A 22,430-nucleotide genomic window follows, 5' to 3' on the forward strand; every position below is an offset into this window, starting at 1 on the left:
AATGACTGTGACATCCATTTTTTCTGAGTGCATGGTACACAGTCGGATCCTGTTGTGTTGTTCATTGGAAACATCAGAAATGATCAAGAGGGAAAAGTAGCCGTTAAAGAAACAAAAATGCTGGGGGGGATTTTTATGACATTTTGTGGCGTGTGGTGATAATTCTTAAAAGGGACCAAGAAGGAACAAATGAGCCCCGAGCTCCGACGCCGAAGAGTTCGTGCGTGAGAGCTAGAGGGGGGAGTGCGCCGGGTGTGTGTGGGAGTGGAGGATGGAAGTGGGGGGAGAAAACCTACAAAATGAGAGTCCGCCGCTGTGGAGGAACAGAAGCGAGAGCGCGCTGAAGAAGCCAGATGTACCGTGATAATTAGCCGAGGATATTAATGGGAATAACGGGATTATGAGGATTTGAGGAGAAGTCACCAGAATCCGGTGTCTCGCAGGGCGAGGGATTAAGTTAGGCGTCTTTACTTCTTCCCTCTGCCGTTATGGGGATAGACCGGCGGCGGAGAGCATCGCTGGCTCTCACCTTGAACTTTCTCGCCTTGTTCCTGGCTGTGTCGGCTCTCACCACCAGCTACTGGTGCGAAGGGACACGGAAAGTGGTGAAGCCGTTCTGCACAGGACCGGTCACCACCAAGCAGTCCTTCTGCATCAGGTTCAACAGCACCAACATCAACGACACGCGGCTGGTGCAGTACATCTGGGAGACCGGGGAGGACAAGTACGTGTTGAGGAAGTTTCACACCGGCATTTGGTTCTCCTGCGAGCAGAACATCAACATGACCGGTAAGTTTGGTTTTCTACAGAAGTAACGGCGGACTGACGGCGGGACCGCTGTGCGCGCTGAGGAGGTGCGTCACGGAGGGAGACGTGCTGCTCCAGCTGCGATGAAATAAAATTAAAAGTCCGGATTTTAATGCATTGACTTTTACGTTCAGTTCCACATCAACAAGGACTGGATTTGGGGATTAATCACGGAAACTACTGAGAAAATTACATGGAAATGTCACCAGGAAGTCATAATCTGACAATGAGTATTATATTTAACTAACAGGTTTTTGTGCCCATTGTTCAAAGGATATCAGATAGAGAAGTTCATAGACAGATTTATATAAACTCAGGTTCAGGATGTAATGTCAGTACACGCAAAGACATTTAAATTGCAAACACAAATACATGAATAAAACGCTAATTAATCACAATTTAGTAATATTTATGATTAAACAAGCAGACAATGGAATAATCATGTCTGGGAGCCTGAAAAGAGCAAACTAAATATATGTAATGTTGATTAATTGAATTATTCTTGGAATAGTTTTTATGGGCAAAAACATGAACAAAGCAAGGTTAAAGGTATATTTCACCCGCTTCAGTGGTTCTTCTATCACTGAGTGTGAAGCACTACGTGTCCGTGTGCAGACCACCATAAATGCATTTGTTGCACTGACAGTAGAATTTCTGGCCAGCACACAGCTATACGCTGCATTTCAGGCAGAAGACTGTGACACCCTAAGAGGGGGTGAGGGGGGTTGGGTGTTCTTGTTACTACATAATCACAGACTGGAACTTTTTCTTTAAAATTTTACATCGTAACTTTATCTTTGTGGAATATGGAGGAAAAACATATGAAGTCTGACATGCTATCAGCTTGGTACATGAAATAAATGTTTAATTTACGTTCTTTTACAGGTGAGAATTGCAGAAATTTCCTTTATGTTGCACCATCAAACGAAAGAGGTAAGTTTTTTTGGTTTTTGTTTGTTTTTGGGTTTTTTTACATATAAAATGTTACTGCAAATAAAGACTTTTTCAGGGACATGGCAAAATTCTCAGTCAATCAGAGCCTTTATCAGTTTTGTCATCTCAAGGCTTAAAATAACCCAAAGATCTCTGTCATCTGTATGGCTGCTTTCTTGTGACTCTAAATAAGCAGATGAATCTGAAGTGGACGTTTCAGTAATTTTGTCAGTGTGATGAAATGCTGGCCAAAGTCATTTGGTTCTCCACTGACCCTCTTTCAGATATTTTTTTCTAGACATTTGTTTAAGCGTCTTTAGGCCTCCAAGTGATGTATTAAGTTTTTTCTTCATCTTCATCTTCTTCTTCATCAGCACTGACTTCCTGTCATTTGAAAGTGAGTCAGGTTCCACCCCAGATTTTTTTCTCACATAATTATCCTATATTGGAAAAAAAAAATCAACAGCTATTGGTGACACCATGGAGTTGTGGATGACCTAATCACTTGTGCTGCTGCTAGGCAATAAGAAACCAAAACAGTAAATCAATCAGATCCACGTGGTTTTCTCCCAGTTAATTAGTGCCCCGAACGCTGCTGTTGTGCTAAAATCTGCCTCTCGTTGCATTCTCGGTGTTTAGCACAGAGAGTACAAATGAAAGAGGATCTTGGTCTCTGGGTCTGACAAAGTCAGTGGGGAAGTGCGTTAAACATGCATTTTTCTGATGGTCAATCTCATATTCTCATACTATTTCAAAATGGGGATTAAGCCACATCTGGGTCTTGGGTGGAGGTTGGAAACAGTCATCATGATGTCACGCACTGGTTGATGAACTACCATAGCCACAAAATAATCTTTCTGTTAACTTCCTGCTTTTGTTTTTCCAACCCAATATGAAAAACAAGGGGTGAGTGTGGATGAGAGCCCACAGACACTAACCCCCCTTGAAACAGCAACTTGTCAATCAGAAAATAGCCACACCCTAAATCATAATAATGTTTTGATCCCAAATGAGACTGACATAGAAAAATGAACAAAACCTATATAGCACATTAAACTTCATGATTAAGATCATGAAGTCATTAGGAAACTAATAACTGATGTCATTTTTAAGTAGGAAGCAGGGATATGCTCTCATGGACTTAGATACAATTGTACTTCTTGCTGTAACCCTCTGCAGGCTGTTGGAAAGAAAGCAAGTTGCTATGAGCTACTATTTATGTCCTATTTATTAATGTCCTAAAGTAAACCAAGCAGAAGAGAAAAATATCTGTGCTATATTTCCTGGCACCAACAGTGCCATTAATTAAGCAGATCCTCCCGTGGGTCACATTCACAGGGTCAAAAATGTTTCCCAAAATCTCAACTCCTAAATTTTAATTAGAGCTAGCACGTAGTGAATATATTATGTATATTATGTTTGATACTCAGTTTTTCTTATTCATTTTTTCTCAGTCAGAATTTTATAGTAAAAGTTCAGTTTATTTTGTCAGGAGGCAGTACGACATGACAGAGAAGATACGTATTGTACCAGACTTAGCAAAACAAAAAAATTATTTTTTTATCATAAAAAAATGGGAATATTTTCTAGACCATCAGCGGGGAAGAGAGGGGAAAATGTAAATCCAAAGCCTGATTATTCCACTGAGCCCAACCTGCTTCTTTATTTCCAGAAAAAACTGACAACAAGGTTTTTTGGGAGGGTTTCACTCAGTTGTAGTTGCTGTCAGAAATCTTCCTTTTTGTGTCATTTATAGACAGAGGTGGGTAGAGTAGCCAAAAAATTGTACTCAAGTAAAAGTAGCACTACCTCAACATAGTTTTACTAAAAATAAAAAGTAGCCATCCAAGAAATTACTCAAGTAAGAGTAAAAGAGTATTTAGTGAAAAAGGCTATTTGAATACTGAGTAACTGATCATAACATCTGATTTAATTTTTAAAAATGAGATAAATGGTAAATGGCCTGTATTTATATAGCGCTTTACTAGTCTCTAAGGACCCCAAAACGCTTTACACATCCAGTCATCCACCCATTCACACACTGGTGATGGCAAGTTAGATAATCAGACAGACAAAAATATAAAGTTTAGTGCAAATTTTAAAGACTGAAAAGCAAAAAAACATGAACATAACATGATTACAAAATAATAAATCTAAGCAGAAGAAACACTTTTCTAATTCATTATTGAACTAATATTTAGAGAAGGTGATATAAATATATGTTAGAATAGTATAATACTACAGGTAAAATACTTCCAGTGACAGTATATGGTGTTACTTTATTTCTCCAAATGGCACAACAGACTCAGCAGATAGAACAACATTAAAACAACAAATAAGAAGTCTCACTTCGACATAAACTGTAGATTTGTGTCTGTGTCTCGTGCATTTTTGGTTAAAACGTTTATTATTCATTCAGTGAAGTTACTCACACTGAGTAACCAGACTTTTTTCTCAAGAGTAGCAATACTTCATAACAATGTTACTCAAGTAACAGTAAAAAGTACAGTGTAGTAAAACTACTCCTAAAAGTATTTTTTTCCCAAAAACGTACTCAAGTAAATTTAACTGAGTAAATGTAATTAGTTACTACCCACCGCAGTTTATAGCTCACTCCTCCACTAAAACCAGATCCCCAAAAATGCCTTATTTCAGTATATTTCAGTAACACAAAGAACTGTAGTGCCTAAAAACTACAGCGTACATCTGTTTTAGAAAAATATTGCTGTCTTAAAATAAGAAAAAACAATTAACTGACACCTGTTTTGAAAGACTGAGGTTAACTCCCTCAGACAATGGCAGGCTAACACTTTGTTTCATTCAGTTGTTTTATACAAAAAGAAGAAAATTCAATAAAAATGCCATCTTTATCCTTTAATCCCTCCTACACACATGTGCTTCTTTCTTTTCTTTAACTATGCAAACAATTAACTGTGTGCAGACATGTAAAATGCTGCATAACAAGATGTGGGCAGCAAATTAGTAATCTGTAACCAGGCAACTCCATATGAGCCTCGCCGCAAAGACAAAATAGATCCTCGTATAAAGAGATCTTCAGCGACTGAAACAATAACTTGGATGCCAGACTCTTTAAACAGAAGCCTGTACCGTTGTCCCTGTACAACAGGTTTAGAGCATCCATCTCTTTGCAAACCATTTGCCAGCATCATGATTAAAATACTAGGATTTAGCAAAACAAAGAAACATTTCTATGGAAGGGGCTTAATTGCAGTGTTTTAAAGCCTCTATCTTTTCCACCTGCCTAAATTAAACTGAAGAAATCTTTTACTGAAGTCAATTTAAAGCAAGCAAGAAAAAGAATTTTTAGCTGAAGGACGTATTTCTGTCCACAATTCATTCAGGGATATTTTGGGTAACAGGCATGTTACGTTTATTACACACCTTATGATTAATTAACCACACACTAACTGCCTGCCCTTGGGTGATATATGCAATTACACTACAGCGTACACTGACAGGTTTTTAAATACGCTGATATTTTGTCCTAACACGTATATAGACTCCAGCTCAGAATGCTCTGCGTCTCTGGGTAGATCATGCTCTGTATCCTCTCCCTGACTGTGAAGGTTAATGATACGGGGGATGGGGTTGCCGGTGCACCTTTCTCCACTCACTCTTCCCCGCTTCCTCTGCCTTTTCACGTCTCTGCTCCCTTCCTTCACCCTTGCTCACCCATATTCTCCCTCACGCCCCAATTTCCCTTCTCTCTCCCCACGACGTCACACTTCAACACCACCATCCACACAACTTGATTTTTTGTCTTCTTCCTCTTGGCCATTACTTTGCTATAACAAACTGTTTTCACAGGTGTGCTGTGGCTGTGCATAGTTGCAGAGTGCCTCTACATTCTTCTGCTGGCCACCGGAGGCATCCTTATGTCCATAGAAGTGTGTCACATCGGCAACGTCATCGACGGGCTCAAGCTCAACGCCTTTGCTGCCATATTCACTGTGCTGTCAGGTGAGAAGCATTAATATAATTACCATCTTTGCCATCAAGTTAGTGAAAAGCATCAAATCAAATAGTTGTGATTCAATGAGCGCTATTTTTGTTCATGTTTGTTTTGTGCTCTCCAATGAAAAGATTACAGATACTGTGATTGTTGTCAGTATCTTTTTCCACTTTAGATGAGAAGAGCTTTTATTTGGACATATTACTAACTATACTATATATAACTATATGTTGCTGCCATTAGTGAGTCTTATAGCCTCCCAAAAGTCAACTGGAAAACCTTGAAACTAGGTTAACTGGCTTCCAAAGTTAGAACTCATTGTTGTTCTCTTGCGTTAAAGGGAGGATTTTCAGTAAAGCCAATCATATGTGGGTAGCAGATACTGAGTATCTTCTTCTGCTTTCTACGTGTTTGTAACCAAAACCTGCTCAGACAGAGTTGGTCAGTAAAATAAAGTATTGAAATTTAAATCAGAAAGATGCTGCTTCCAGGAGTCTTTGTCTTCCATTTGTCACATATAAACTGATATGTTGCTTCCATTACTATTACTCCAGTTCATAACCGATAGTGTTCCATTGTTTGATTTTCATATCCAGTTATGCTTTTATTGCAACTATTTTAGATATGTGTCGTACTTAAAAAAAAGAAGAAGAAGCTATTGCTAATCCAGTGCTTTCCAGATGATTTTTTTTGCAGGATGGGCCAAAGTCTTACAGTACTTTTCTGCATTCATTCAACTCATTCAATGTTTAATTGAGTCATTTTGACCAGTTCTCCAGCAACACTGGCTGAAATGCAGCCACAGCCTCTACCATGTTTTACAATTGACTTTAGACAGTCACTGTTGTACCTCTCACCTGATCTCTTCCATGCATATTGATGAGGATATACATTGGCAGTTCTTCCCATCTAGTTCACAAGCTCCCGAAAGAGTGTAACAATATGCCCTGAGGGGGGGGAAAGAGGTGTTTTAGAATTGACCCCCCTCCAGGTAAAAAGTAGTAAGACAGATCAAGGACATTGGAGGAAATCTGGAGCTTTAGATGAAAACCAAAGCAGACAATTCAGATTTTTTATACTTAGCTCTGCATTAAGGGGTTGTGATGTCATCTTTGTACACGGGATGATGAAAGAATCTGAGATGATGGAGGAGCTGTCAGCCATGCACTCAATGTAAGGGACAAGGACAGGGCATGATTAGTTCCTGGAGGCAACTGCATGCTTGGGTAGGCTGGGGCTCAAATGGGAGGCGTTAGAACTGATGGCTGTCCTGTTTTTCTCTACTTCAGACTTTCCAAAAACCTGTGAATTGTGGTGGATCGTGGTCTCTTTGGTGTTCTGGTTTGATTATTGCTAAGAGACTTGACAGCCAGGTTTGTTATCAAATGCGCTGATAACTTGCACTATGAAGAAGAGCATATGAATTTGAATTCGAGCCATTTTTCAGTCAGTTGTAGTTTTTGTCGTGGTTTAAGCCATGCTCTCCTTTTTACAACTCACTAAACTATTAAGTTTATATTTATTTAAGGAGGAGGAAGTTAGCCTACCTTGCAAGTTTTTGCAAAAACAGAATATTTATGGATTGCTATAGTGCTGAAATGTGGAAAACTATCAAGAACCACATTTTGTTTTTTGTGGACAAGGGCCTTTCCCTTATTTTTGCACGCGATTACATTGGATAGCATGAGAATCTGAAACTCCAAAGTGAAACTTTCTTAACCTCCCTTAATGGCAAGGTTACTATTAAATTTTATTAGGTCCTGTTGAGGCATTGGCAGCTCCTGTGCACTCAAGAATGTATTTTTCAGCATTATGTAACGCACAAAAAGACAGCATCCTGTAACTTCACCTGATTTTGGTAACATACCGATGCACCAAATGAATAGTGACAGTATTGCATTGATGTTAGGCTCCTTGTCCATGAAGTCACCGCATTCTTTGCTAATATAAAACTGAAAAGTCATGCCCTGTAGAGGACCCCAAAATAAAAATTAACATTTACTGCAGGAACGTTTATCCAAGCTTTAAATACACTTGTGCTAAGTACTGTAAGAAAACTATAGCAAACGCTTGAGATATATACTGATTTTATTCCGTTTCTGTTTAACTTTAAAACCACTGAGTCCTTAGTTCTGCTTCCTTGTTGGCATTTATCCAGTCATATATTCAGGCCAGTTGTAGCCTCTCAGCCCTGAAAAGATTTCCAGCCGGTTTGCAGTCTGCCTCCCTCTCTCGGTGGAGGAATTAACAATGACCTTCTCTCTAATCCACTCTGTGAAAATGATCCCGACCACCACACTCTGGGCAGTGATTCAGCAATGAAAGATACTTGACTCCACGACAGTGACTCACAGCTTTTTGCTGCTTTGACAGGTGAAATTCAGAAAATGTGTTTTTAAAAAAACAGAAAAGGCTACAGGCTGAAGAATCGTACAACCTGTAAAACCGAGGTCCACACTTTGACCAATTTATTTAATGCTTAAAGGTTGTAACATATGTGTGTACTGTATCTATTCTTTAACTACAGGCAGTTCTAGTTAGACTATAGAAAAGACGCTTGTAGGCCTGGAGTAAAACTGATGCTATACTTGATCCACGGCTCACCCAAAATATGTTAGCATTTTGTGAAACACACTTACCAGCTTTTGTTATGTCAGTGACATGAGAGAATCAGTACTCTTCTCATCTCTGGCTAGAGACACATATTGTTTAGCATTGCTTAATTTAAAGACCTGAGGCAGCAGAGAACAGCTAGTCTGGCTTTATTGAAATATGTCTAAAACATGATAACGTCATAAATTAGCATGATGTGTTGGATTTGTTTAATCCATTCATAAACCGAAATGCAGTAATGTGCAAAAGTCTTGAGCCTTCTCATTTCTTGATATATTATGAGGAAAACGGGAAATACATGCAGAGACTGAAACATGCAGTCCTACAGCATATATGTAAAAAAAAAAAAAGAAAAATCCCCCGCTCGCCCCTGTGGGCGGTCAATCCTTCAAGCTCGGGTCCTCTACCAGAGGCCTGGGAGCTTGAGGGTCCTGCGCAGTATCTTAGCTATTCCTAGGACTGCTCTCTTCTGGAAAGAGATCTCCAATGTTGTTCCCGGGATCTGCTGGAGCCACTCGCCTAGCTTGGGAGTCACCGCACCTGGTGCTCCGATTACCACTGGGACCACTGTTACCTTCACCCTCCATATTTTCTCGAGCTCTTCTCTGAGTCCTTGGTATTTCTCGAGCTTCTTGTGTTCCTTCTTTCTGATGTTGCTGTCATTGAGAACTGCTACATCGATCACTACGGCCGTCTTCTTCTGTTTGTCTACCACCACTATGTCCAGTTGGTTAGCCACCACCATTTCGTCCATCTGTACTGGATATCAGCCACTTACTCTATCTGCCGGTGGTACATACTGTGCAGGGGCCTGTCCTTCCATGATGGTTCCTCGCCTTCCTCTTTCTTGGGTTTCTACTGCCTGAGGTATTCACTGAGCACGTGGTCGCTTGGGGCCATCTTCCTGATGTGTATATATATATATATATATATATATATATATATATATATATATATATATATATATACCTGCAGAGGGTCAGGCAAGTCCTGAGGAGTCAGCTGAATGGTAAGAACAAGATCCGGGCCATCAACACATACGCCCTGCCCGTGATCAGGTACCCTGCTGGGGTAATAGGCTGGCCAAAGGAGGAGATAGAAGCCACTGACATAAAGACAAGAAAGCTCCTGACCATGCATGGAGGGTTTCACCCCAAGTCCAGCACCCTGAGGCTGTACGCTAAGCGGAAGGAAGGGGGCCGGGGACTGGTGAGTGTCAGCACCACAGTCCAGGATGAGACAAGGAACATCCAAGAATACATTGGGAAGATGGCCCCAACTGACCGAGTGCTCAGTGAATACCTCAGGCAGCAGAAACCCAAGAAAGAGGAGGGAGACGAGGAACCATCATGGAAGGACAGGCCCCTGCACGGTATGTACCACCGGCAGATAGAGGAGGTGGCTGATATCCAGAAATCCTACCAGTGGCTGGACAAAGCTGGACTGAAAGACAGCACAGAGGCACTAATCATGGCAGCACAAGAACAAGCTCTGAGTACAAGATCCATAGAGGCTGGGGTCTATCACACCAGGCAAGACCCCAGGTGCAGGCTGTGTAAAGATGCCCCAGAGACAATCCAGCACATAACAGCAGGGTGCAAGATGCTAGCAGGCAAGGCATACATGGAACGCCATAACCAAGTGGCCGGCATAGTGTACAGGAACATCTGTGCCGAGTATAACCTAGAAGTCCCGAGGTCAAAATGGGAGATGCCCCCAAGGGTGGTGGAGAATGACCGAGCTAAGATCCTGTGGGACTTCCAGATACAGACGGACAAAATGGTGGTGGCTAACCAACCGGACATAGTGGTGGTAGACAAACAGAAGAAGACGGCCGTAGTGATCGATGTAGCGGTTCCGAATGACAGCAATATCAGGAAGAAGGAACACGAGAAGCTGGAGAAATACCAAGGGCTCAGAGAAGAGCTCGAGAGGATGTGGAGGGTGAAGGTAACGGTGGTCCCCGTGGTAATCGGAGCACTAGGTGCGGTGACTCCCAAGCTAGGCGAGTGGCTCCAGCAGATCCCGGGAATAACATCGGAGATCTCTGTCCAGAAGAGCGCAGTCCTGGGAACAGCTAAGATACTGCGCAGGACCCTCAAGCTCCCAGGCCTCTGGTAGAGGACCCGAGCTTGAAGGATAAACCGCCCGCAGGGGCGTGCTGGGTGTTTTTTTTTTTATATATATATATATATATATATATATATATATATATACAGACGGACAAAATGGTGGTGGCTAACCAACCGGACATAGTGGTGGTAGACAAACAGAAGAAGACGGCCGTAGTGATCGATGTAGCGGTTCCGAATGACAGCAATATCAGGAAGAAGGAACACGAGAAGCTGGAGAAATACCAAGGGCTCAGAGAAGAGCTCGAGAGGATGTGGAGGGTGAAGGTAATGGTGGTCCCCGTGGTAATCGGAGCACTAGGTGCGGTGACTCCCAAGCTAGGCGAGTGGCTCCAGCAGATCCCGGGAATAACATCGGAGATCTCTGTCCAGAAGAGCGCAGTCCTGGGAACAGCTAAGATACTGCGCAGGACCCTCAAGCTCCCAGGCCTCTGGTAGAGGACCCGAGCTTGAAGGATAAACCGCCCGCAGGGGCGTGCTGGGTGTTTTTTTTTTTTTATATATATATATATATATGTGTGTGTGTGTGTGTACTGTATGATAACAATATATAAACAGTCTGAACTGTTTTTCAAGCTTTCTTCTAAATGAAATAGACTTGAAGTAGACTTCAGGATAGTTCTCCAGGCTCCTTGATGGACATTCAAAGCACTTCTTTGGATGCTGGTTGCCTCTTTTTCAGTTCTCTGTCAAAATGATCCCACACTGCTTCAATATCAATGTTGAGATTCAGGCACTGGGAAGGCAAATCCATGACTGATAGTGTTTATTTTGTGCTTTTCTGTTCTGTGTTTCATTGTCATGCTGAAAAAAGCATGACAAAAAACCAATCAGATACTTTCCAAATCGTTTTGCATGGTGGATTAAACTCCGATGGCACTTTTCTGTGTTCATAATTTTATCAGTTTTATCAAGATCCCCAACACAGAACCATGACAAAGCCTGCCCTGTGTTTCATAGATGGTTGTACTTCTCTCCTGACCTTCCCAGAACCACACTGACAACGATTTAGATTCTTGTAATTTTTTAAAGTGATCCTGAGCTATAGTTTTCCAGGCTTTCTGAAGGTCTTTCAAAGTTTTCCTGTGGACATTGGCTGCTTTTTCACTCATTGTCATTCTAGTCTACTTTCTGTTTTTTAAGCCACTTACAGTTTTTACCGAATGCCTAAACACTAACTGTGATTCCTGTAGCACAATTTCTAAAACTAGTCAGACTTATAGCAAAACCACTCACTGAGTGTGCAAAACTAAAAGCACAAAAACTGCTTTGCACTCAGTTTGCAATTTTGTAACACACACTTTGCAAGACTGTAGGCACAATTCACTGCACAACACTCAATTACCAAATTTCCAACACACTCCTAGCAAAAGTATACACATGTATGGCTATCATTAACACTAATTTGCCAACTGTCTGGCACACTTTCACATGTGAAAACTTTCTTAGATAATTCGTTCACTTTGCAATCAGCCTAAGCACTATAATACAGGTAAGCTGTGTGTGCGGAGTACAATGGTGGGAGCAGAAAGAGTGAGAAGTAGAGGAGGCCGAGGAAGAGGACGTGGAGGTGAAGAAGTAGGATGAAGAGGACGACAAGGACAAGGAGGAGCAAGAGGAAGACGAGGAGGGGGCAGAGGAAGCATGTTCACTGCAGACCACGTAACCCATATAGTCATTATGGCGATTGCAAATAATCCTATACTTGGAAATAAACACTTGTGTTTGTTTTGATGTGTTTGAATAAACACCAGTACTTGAAGTTTGGATCCCTCTATGCTTATGGATCTATGACAGAAGTATGAGCTCAAACTGACATAGCCTACCTTGTGCACAGGGAAGGCAAACGCCAGATGTGTTTTGTATTCATACCATCGGTGTGCAGTTGGCGCATTGTGTGCTTAGTAGATGATGGCTTGTGTGTACTGTTTGATACGGAAACACCATTTTTACGAAGGTGTGAAGAGTTAATCTAGCTGTGTTTGCTTTTGCAAGAGAACTACAATGTTTTGATGATTGGGTGACAGGTTTTCTTATTTGTGTGAAGAGTTTTGCAAAATTAGCCAATAGTTACAAAAAATGTGCTTAAGCAATCAGAAAAAACTGTAATGATAGCCATACATGTGTATACTTTTGCTAGGAGTGTGTTGGAAATTTGGAAATTGAGTGTTGTGCAGTGAATTGTGCCTACAGTCTTGCAAAGTGTGTGTTACAAAATTGCAAACTGAGTGCAAAGCAGTTTTTGTGCTTTTAGTTTTGCAAACTCAGTGAGTGGTTTTGCTATAAGTCTGAATAGTTTTAGAGATTGTGCTACAGGATTCACAGTTAGTGTTTAGGCATTCGGTAAAAACTGTAAACGTATAAGCTGGTCAGATCCACAATAACATTTTCTGCTTGCATCAAGCTTGTAACTTTGCAGACATCTTGAAACCTAATTTAATTAATTAGCTAAATTAACTGTAATTTCAGTGGTCACTGGAACATAAATACTGCATGTATAGAATCACCAGTAAAACCAGAATAAAAGGTGTTTTAAAATGCTTTTAATGCCCAATACTGACTTTCCTACTGTAGGAAAGAAAAACTGTTCATTTTGGTAAAAGGTCACGACAAGGAGAGTCTCTATCAAGAACAATGTGGATACAGAGCAGTGTCCGAAAGCATTACAAAAAAATGGAAATATTACGTTTGCTCAAACCCAACGAAACTTTACTTCTTTGATCTAACTCTAAGACAAGACATTGCTTTGATTGGTGCTTTTCTTCAAATAGTCTGTTTTAGTGAAATGTATTTTGTTGGAAATTGGTGCAAGAATGAGGTTTTTGTCTCTGCTTGGATCAAATTTTCTGTCATATTTGTCTTTTTCAAAGAATCCGGCTTTATGTCTGTGAAGGAAAGCCCCTGATCAGAAGGCAAAGTTTTTAAAAACTTTAAGAGACCAAGAAGATTAGAGAAATTCATTCAAGAGACATATATGGATATGTGGTGAGCCTGAGGCTGCATATTGATTAGTTTGACGTTAGAGTTGGATTCCCCCTAGTCTGACTGTTGCTTTGATTTTAGTACAGAGTAACCCAAGTTCTCTTTTGATCCTGTTGGCATATGAGGCAATGACGGAGCTATAGTCTTACTAGTTAAGTGTCCTCAAAACTTCATATCGTGTATCAGGTGCCTTCTTAATCCTATATGACTTTTTTTGCAGATGAATACACTGGGAATGACCTACTTTTTCCTTAAACTGGAATATTTACAAAAAAAAGAAGTAAAAAGCAAATTGAAAGTTCTCATTCAAATAGATTTGTATAAAAGTGATATGGGTAATGCATCATATTTATCGTCATGACATCAGCACCACCCCACCCTGCTTGTAATCACAATTACTTCAAACCTACATTGCCATTACATTCAAATCACCACAAACTGTATATAAAAGATGGATGCAAGTGTCTTAAACATGCATTATTTCTAATGGCCAGCAGGGAGGGATGTTCAAAAAGGCATCAAGCTACATGGAAGTCTATGGAAAAACAGCCTTCAGCTCCTTTGACCTTAGTAAGACTTTTCCTGATCAGTTCAGATCAGTACCTTACATATTCCTCTGGTTATCAGTTTTATCACTCCTCATTTTAAAATCACCAAGATGGCAACAGTACTAACACTCTGCTCAAGCCTTTAAAGTTTGAGTTCAGGTGACCATCTTTTGCCTGGCATAGACTCAAGTGAGAAAATGCACCTCCAAACCTATTGTCAGTTTAAAAAACTGGTGAAGGTTTAAAACGCTGTAGCAAGGATGTTATAAGATGGAAAAGATAACTAAGATTTACCTGATTTTTTTATTTGTCACTTGTTAATCATATTGACAGTTTGCTTTTGTGTCGTTGTGGATTGTGCATCACTGTGAATCGTGAGACTTTATTATCTCCTTTCCAAATGGGAATCTCTGAGACTGACAAATGAAGCTAATCAGAAGTGCCAAAATCTGCAGTTCCTTTAATGGCCAACTGAAGCTAGATCCATATGTCAGTCAGTCCCCCAGACTCCAGTGTTGAAATGCCCAAGTAATTGGCATTTAAAAAGCCATTACTTTAAAGTAAATGGATGTAGACGATGCTGGATGATTTTATTTTATCTTCTATTTATTTCTGGTGCATTTTACTGGCAGGGGCAGGCTGAAGGTTGACACCTTTTCCAGGGTCTGTCTATCACAGCAGAAAAACTACTGACCATCACTCAGTCATCCTGTTGTGGTCTTGTGATATTTTCATTTTCACCTGATAGGTGCTGAACCTAGCATGCTCTCCTGCAACTAAACTCAGGAGTCGTGTTTTCACACACTTACCCAGTGTTTTGCCAGCTGTAACGTTCAGTAAGATAGCGAGTGAACTCTCAACCCAGGCCGTATGTGTCATGTTTTATTTATATATGGCTCGCTGTCTGAAGAAGTGAGCTGTTTGCATAAATAGAGGGGGTGAAATCTGTGAGGCTGGTACTCAAGTGTGAGTGTAGTTTTTATTTCTCTAAAACACAAAATCATTTAGAATTTTTTTACGGCTTTTGTTGCAGTTCGTCGGCTCTCAAACATCAACGGTTTAGTGTCCTTGTAACAGTTTGTTTCTCTTTTTAATGGGCTGAATATGTTATGTTAATGAGGTCTGAGCTGAAATTTTATTACACCTGTCAGTTATGTGACGTATGATGAGGCGTGTGAGGTGATGATGAAAAACAGACGTATTGGGGAAGTAAAAGAAAGAGAGGCTTACTTTGATGTGAGGAATGAACTTAAGTTGAGCTGAATTCGGGTAATTAATGTGAGCAATGTGAGTAAAAACTTCAGTTTTTGTGCTGAGTGTGTGTTAAAAAAAATAAAAACTGTGGTTTTAATAGCGGGTGCCTGCGGAACTGCCAATTTGTTCCAATAGTAAGAGTGGTCATGCTAACTGTACTGTGTGTGACAGAGACTGGTGCTCGTTAGTGTATAAAGAGCCTGAGGGGACAGAAGGAAATACTGAGCAATCTGGAGCTATTTTAGGTGATACTTAACAATCTGAGAAAAATGTGACATGTTTCTCATAAACAAAACCAAAAAAGCATTTGTATTCCTTTAATTATATTTCGCATTACTTTTAGAAAATCTTTTTAAACATTGCAGTTTATTAAAAAAACAAAACGGTTATGCACCATTTAAATACAGCTTATTAATACAATTTTTCTTGATATGAAAGAATCTTTTCTGACTTTTTCAAAAAAGCAAGTTTCTCCAAACTCTCTATTCTCCATTTGTGTTACACTCTAACTTGCCAACTGTCAGCTATTTTCTGCCTTTTTCATGCTGCCCAAACAAAAAGAGCCTCAAAGTTTCATTCTAATGAGAAAGCTATACACAAGACAAACTCTGAAACTCTGGCTTTTTCCACTGGACCATATAGATGAAAGGAGTTCAAAACATAGACTTGCCTTCAGTTGATAAGAGCACATAAAAAGACCTCTCTGAAAACTACAAAAACACCTTTGAAAATGTTCAAGTTTTCCTATTCACCTTGCTCTGCAATGTTTTATCTCAAATAAATATGAAATAAAATATCCATAAAAATTAAACTCTACTTCAAAGAACACATGCTCTGGCGGATTAGATTAACAACACTTACCGGTAATACGCGTGTTCTCAATTTTAACAACTTTTTTTTTTTCACCTTCCAGCACCTTGTCTTAATACCTGCAGCTTAAAGCAACTGATCTCCAAAGCAAGAGAAACGTGGCACAGCAGCAGCAACAAGTTTACTTATCTCTGACATGGAGACAAACATCTGCTAGATAACCACACTTTCTGTTTCTATTTCTTAAATTAGTGTGTGCCTAGTGTACTAAAGTGTGCATGGATGTGTTGCTTGACTACTTAAGGCACAATGAACCTGTAGTTATTTAAGAAACTACCAAAATATAACAAGAAGTAACAATTTGATTTTATGTTGGAGGACTGCAGATGTTTTATATGTACAGAACAAATATTTCAGTGTCAGTGGAGTAAAGCAATCGTTATGTTAGAGAAATCATCTGCTCACCAAGTATGTGTAACCTAGTGACAAGCCTGTGAATGCTGGCTAGTAGCACAGTAACACAGCAGTACTTGTTTTTTCAGTCCTGTATGCTGGGCTGCATATTGTATGCTTACAAGTGTACTAATCTATCCTTAGATGCTGAAGAAAAACAGGACGCCTACAAGCTCAGGAGAAGCTATATTAGCACAGTAAAAAAAATATGCATAGAAGATGCACCTAGTGCAGCTGCTGTGATAGTGTAGGTAAGTAGAAATGCACAGATCAACCAGCCAAAGATCAGAATCAAACGAGTTCCAGGATTCTCAGCCCTGACTGACCAGTCAGCCTCATGTATGACATATTATGAGTCGTCCTGTTTCATGCCTGTGAAAAATCCACAGTGGTGCAGGGAAATGGTTGTGTGCACACTCACAGGCATACACTAATGCCACATTCCTTAATAAGTTGGAATTTCTTAGTGTCACAATTTGAATCTTGAATGCCCCCTCAACTTGGATTTCCCACTTGGAAGGTTGGAGTAGCCCTACCAACCCTCGAGGTAACGGTCCAAGATGGCAGCACTGAACATGAGCAAAAGTAAAACTGTAAAACCTGTCCTGCCAATGTTGTGTATGTGTGACTGACTAAACAAGCCATATGCAGAGCACTGACCAAGCTCTATACATGAATGTGCTCCAGCTGTTTTAAAAGCAAAAAAGTTTTATGTTGTATTGATACATGAATGGCTCTAACTAGCTTATCTACCTAGCAAATCCTGTTTTTCTTTTTTGGAAGGCCAAGTTCAGAGGTATTTGGACCGCAGCAAAACATGCACTATGACTAAAGACACAACCCACTATGAAAACATACAAAACACCTTGAAACAAAATTATTTGTTTACATTGTAAAGAAGCTAACAAAGACAACAACCCAGTTTTAACCAACATAATTTAATATAAAAAGAGCAGCTTAGAAAGGCAGCTTCTCAGAAGTAAAGATGAGGAGAACCATCCATCCATTTGCTTCTGCTTATCCTTTTTCAGGGTCGCTGGAGCCTATCCCAGCTGTCTTAGGGCAAGAGGCAGGGTACACCCTGGACAGGGTGCCAGTCTGTCGCAGCGCTAACACATAGGCACAGACAATCATTCGCACTCACATTCACTCCTATGGGCAATTTAGAGTTTCCATTTAACCTAACCCCCCTAAGTGCATGTCTTTGGACTGTGGGAGGAAGCAGAGAGAACCCACACAAACACAGGGAGAACATGCGAACTCGACAAAAGAAGACCCCGTCCTGATCCTGATGGTAGAATTAAACTCAGGACCTTCTTGCTGTGCGGCAGCAAAGCTGACCACCATGTCACCATGCTGCCCCAGTCCCACTGTTCAAGAACATGTGTCTATAAGTTGTGGGAAAATTTCATAATAATGATCTTCAGTGTAATTGTGAAGCCTGTGAATGCTCTCTTCTTGTAGTCAGAGGAATTGAAATTAGTGTTTTCTTTTTTTTTTTTGCACACATCCTCCTGACTTTTTCGGTGAAGTCCTTGCACATTTCAGCAAGCCATATTTCTCATGAACCACATACTGCAGATATTAAAACAGCGTTGGTTTGTAGTAGAAGAGTGAAGTTGTTCAGACCTTCAACCTATAAACATTTGAAGCATTGCAAAATGAAAAATAAAACAAAGAAGACCCAACACTGTTGACTAGGTAGAATACTATATCAGACAGTATTAGGGCAGTGGTGTTAAAAAAGGGGTACTACACAGTAGTAAACATGTCCCTGTACCACACTGTTAGACGTGTTGCTGCCATTAAATTACAATAAGCTAATATTATTTATCAGTTCAAACAATTGGGTTTATTCTTTTCTTACTTACACTTTATACACTATTCCAACTTTTTGGTATTGTGGTTCTATTATTTACTAATATTCCAATACGAGGGAATATGTTGCACAATATCTCTCAACAATAAATGTTTTTCGGTCTGTACTAAAATAATTCTGCTGTGTTCTTGTATGAAATCACACTGTGACGTCCTGTTTCTGATGTTCTGACCAGATACTCAGAAAAAGACTGTTCTTCAGCCAACTGGAATTAGACGAGGCATAATGCCCCACAAGAGAGAGAAAAACAATTCATTGCTCTTCGTGTGTTTGTGACTTTGAGTAAAGCATATTGTTTGTGTATAATCTTTCACATGAGAGCATTGCAGATTAATGACATGCCCCTACTCAGGGGCGGAGCGGGGGGGTGGCTTACGGGGCTTAAGCCCGGGTTGTTTTGTCAGAAGCCCGGGGTATTTTGGAGTGTAATTTTTTCATAGTTAGATGCCTGGCTGACAACTGTATAAAACAAAAAGTACACACAATATTCGAAGCACATAGTGCACACTGTGGGAATTTACGACTGTGCGTGAATCCCCCCCTGATATTGGTATGATCCAAGCTCAGGCACTAAGCGACTGAGCGAGGGGGCGGGGCAGCTGCTGCCCGTGAGTGCGCTGTTGGAGAGACGGAGCCAGCCATACTAAGGAGAGCTTAAGTTTGACCAGGTACCAAAGCAAATCATTCGTACCGTACAAATAATGTAAATATGACGGTGCATCACGAAAGATTGATATGAAACTGATCACTTGACCAATATTACGTTACTTGCTCTTCAAGTGAATCAACAAATGGCGAAATGAAAAGCCGAACAAATGCTATTTTTTTTAGAGTCTTAGCTTACGTGTGTTTATTTCATATTCTCAGTTCTTACCCTCCCCGACTAAATCGGTTTCAGTTATGCACTGAAACATAAGAATGGACATTCGAGGGTTCTTTCAAAGAAAAAACTCAGGTAAATGTTATTTTATATATTATGCTTTGTATGTTGTTCAGTATATTTCTATGCAAAACAAGAGGGATTTCAGTACACAGCAGGATATTCACATTTGTAACCAGATATTTACATACACTTTAGGGAGAAAACATAAAACATTTTTACTGTACAACATCAATTTAGAGTAAATTTTTGTTTTAGATAAATATTGAAATATATTTTGAATTAGTTAAATTTCAGAATAAAGAGAGACAGAGCTATTTTTATCACTTTCATCAAATTTAGGAGTACATGTACACTAAATTTATTGTTAATTAATAAGAAAACTCCAGAAGATTCCATTCTGAGCTGAAGAAGCTTCTGATAGGTTAGTAGAGTCCATGTGAGTAAATTGGTGGCACAGCTGTGGATGCATATAAGGCAAAACACAGAGCCTGTTTCTTTGACATGGGAAAATCAAGAGATATCAACCAAAACACCAGGAAAAGAACTGTGGAGCTCCATAAATGTGGCTCAAGTTTGAATACAATTTGGTGCCATTTGCAATTAAGAAATACAGATAGTTTCTCTCTTTACTCTTAAAGTTAACAAATATGTTTTTATATTTATCAATCTAAAAAAATAAACATTTAGTCTGATTTGATGTTACAGTTAAAAAAGTGTTTTTATCTGAAGAGTAAATATCTGGTTTCAACTGTATATTTGATGATTGTCAGCACAAAGAGGGAGAGAGAGGAGAACGAGGACAGAACAGATGAACAAGAGCAGGTGAGACACACATGTTAGTCAAATGGTTGTTTACCAAAAGTATCACCGTATCACAGGTCCTCATGTATCTCGTACCTAGTGTTTCTTTTTAGGTTTGTTATTTTTCAAATTCTGTATTTATTAAGTTCTGCAGGCTTGTTTGCACAACAAGGCTAAATAATTATATAAACTTTTCTCAATCTAAATAGTGGACTTTGGTAGAATTAAAAAATAAGTGTAGTGCAGGTCTATGATGATTTTTAGTGCTATCATCTAGTTCTGATTCTGGTTCTGTCTTGGTTAAGTCCTCAGTAGTCCTGATTTTGAACTGTTGTAGTCCTGTTTTAATTCTGGATCAGTTCTGGGTCTGGTTGAATTGGGGTTTAGTCCTCGTGTCTTGATGCAGCCCTGACCTTGTTCTGCCTTGCTGCTTAATTAAAAAACTAGTTTAAGGTGTCCTGCACATGTGATATATATTTTTCCCTATATGAAGTCATTCTTTTTTGAACAGAGCCTATTAATCTTTCAGTCATTTCTACACCCCCCCCCCCCCCCCCCCCCCCCAAAAAAAAAAAAAAAAAAAAAAATCCCACATGCATACTACTCTTTGGGCTAAGCCCCGGGTGTTTCAAATGTCTGGCTCCGCCTCTGCCCCTACTTGCAGTTTGGTGTTGTTGCTGTGCATAATGTATAGCTACAATTTGATAGGTCTGACATGCCGAAAAATGAAAAGTGTAAAGTTTGACATATCCTGTGACCGGTATTGTATTAGCCACAAAAAACACATGTATTTTTTCTTTTTTCATATCCGCTTTGTCGTATGACAGATTTCTCATGCAGTTCTAAACGCAGGATTAAAAGCTCAACCACCTTTTGTACACTGGATGAATAGTCATTTTCCAAACAGCGTGATAAAGGACAAATAATCCTTAGTGTCAGACTTCAGTTGTAGCTTGTGCACAATGACAAAACAGATTAAAAAAATCTAGGTGCCCCCTGTTGACTGTGAGAGAGCTTTGCAGCACAGATTAGGCTAAACTGCTTTCTCGATGTTGTACGGCTGAACTGGATCAAAAGCGTCACATCTCTGAGGCTGCTTGTATATGTTAAGTGCTTTGACACTAAAAATAAATAACCTTGCAATGGCATGTATTGACTTCTTTTGGAAAAAAGTGACCTTGTGTTAGGAGAACAAGCATAATTTCCAGATGACAGAACGTGCTGAGACTCGGGACTGCGATTTGTTCCACTCATCCTGATGCACGGCTGCCTCTGATCTGCATAACATTATGATAATGTAGCACTGTCATATCTTTAGGAATAAACATGAGCTCTGATAGGGATGAGATGAGAATTTAGGTGTTTGGTACTGAATCTGGTGCACTCATGTTCGGCCCAGGGATTTGTGGAGGGGGGGGGGCTTATGTGGTAATCGGATTGGTAGGCTACAAATCCGTAGCTTTTTATTCCTGTGCTGGTTTGTGGGCAAGGCAAAATCCAGCACAAAAAAATCAGGTGCAAAGATGAAAATAATAAATGAAGCAAAGCACAGAAAACCAAGCAAGAGGCAGACGAGGGGAAGAGATGGGAAGAATATGAAAGGACAAAGAGTATACCGGATAAGTGGAAGATGCTGCTAATCTCTACTTTACGTTTTGCACCCAGTTCTTGGTATATATGGATTGGACTCAGTTGATGGCTGCTGAAACCTCCAACAAACAATAGTTGTCCTATTACAGGATGAAAGCACGCCTGTTGAGCATGAGATTTCTTCACATAATGAAAAGGGTGTAAATAAATAGGAGATGTCTTGTAATGTCTGGGCTATCTTTTATTCTAGCTTCTCCAGCTCAGTACAATCTCCCATCAGTGTTATCCAGCTTGCTGAAAGTCAGAGTGTGCTTTTTGTTTCCATCTTTTCCATTCATAAAGAGAAAAAAATATTAAATATGATTTACACAAAGATAGGAAATTTTAACACCTTTGCTGTTTTCCATTTTTTACACAAAATCAGATTGGAATATTTTTCACAGTTGTTCTTTCTCACATTTGCCACAGCAGACAATTTTATCCTGCAGATATGTTTGCACTACTGTAAATAAACTATGCCTGAAGTACACAGGAAGCTGAACTGGTAGATGTAACAGGAAATGGTACCAAGATGCTAAACAGCTTATATTCTAATACATTTAACACTGCAAATGTGGGAGAAGTACAAATGGCAGCAAGCATGTCATTTGTTGGTGTTGTCTATATCTGTTAGTTTTTTCTAATTTCTAGTTTTAATCTCAATTTTTGGCATTTATCCTGCAAACATGCCCAGATAATAAAGAGCTGCTTAAAAAGAACAGAGCAAAAAAAA

The 22,430-nt window shown here is 39.8% G+C and overlaps 1 protein-coding gene across 1 annotated transcript in view; it reads left to right on the forward strand.

The window, feature by feature from the left end:
* The first annotated feature begins 316 nt into the window (after positions 1 to 316).
* Positions 317 to 22,430, forward strand: part of gsg1l2b (gsg1-like 2b) — a 31,967-nt gene continuing 9,853 nt past the window's right edge. The window contains exons 1-3 of the mRNA XM_085415201.1: positions 317 to 789; positions 1,693 to 1,740; positions 5,569 to 5,721. Of these exons, the coding sequence (XP_085271327.1) occupies positions 489 to 789; positions 1,693 to 1,740; positions 5,569 to 5,721 (502 nt within the window). The 5' untranslated portion in view covers positions 317 to 488. The remainder of the gene's footprint in view (positions 790 to 1,692; positions 1,741 to 5,568; positions 5,722 to 22,430) is intronic.

This window comes from Rhamphochromis longiceps, linkage group LG8 (genome assembly GCF_057381845.1).
Source record: "Rhamphochromis longiceps isolate RC_006_pf linkage group LG8, R_longiceps_female_GT1.1, whole genome shotgun sequence".
NCBI classification, from domain to species: Eukaryota; Metazoa; Chordata; class Actinopteri; order Cichliformes; family Cichlidae; genus Rhamphochromis; species Rhamphochromis longiceps.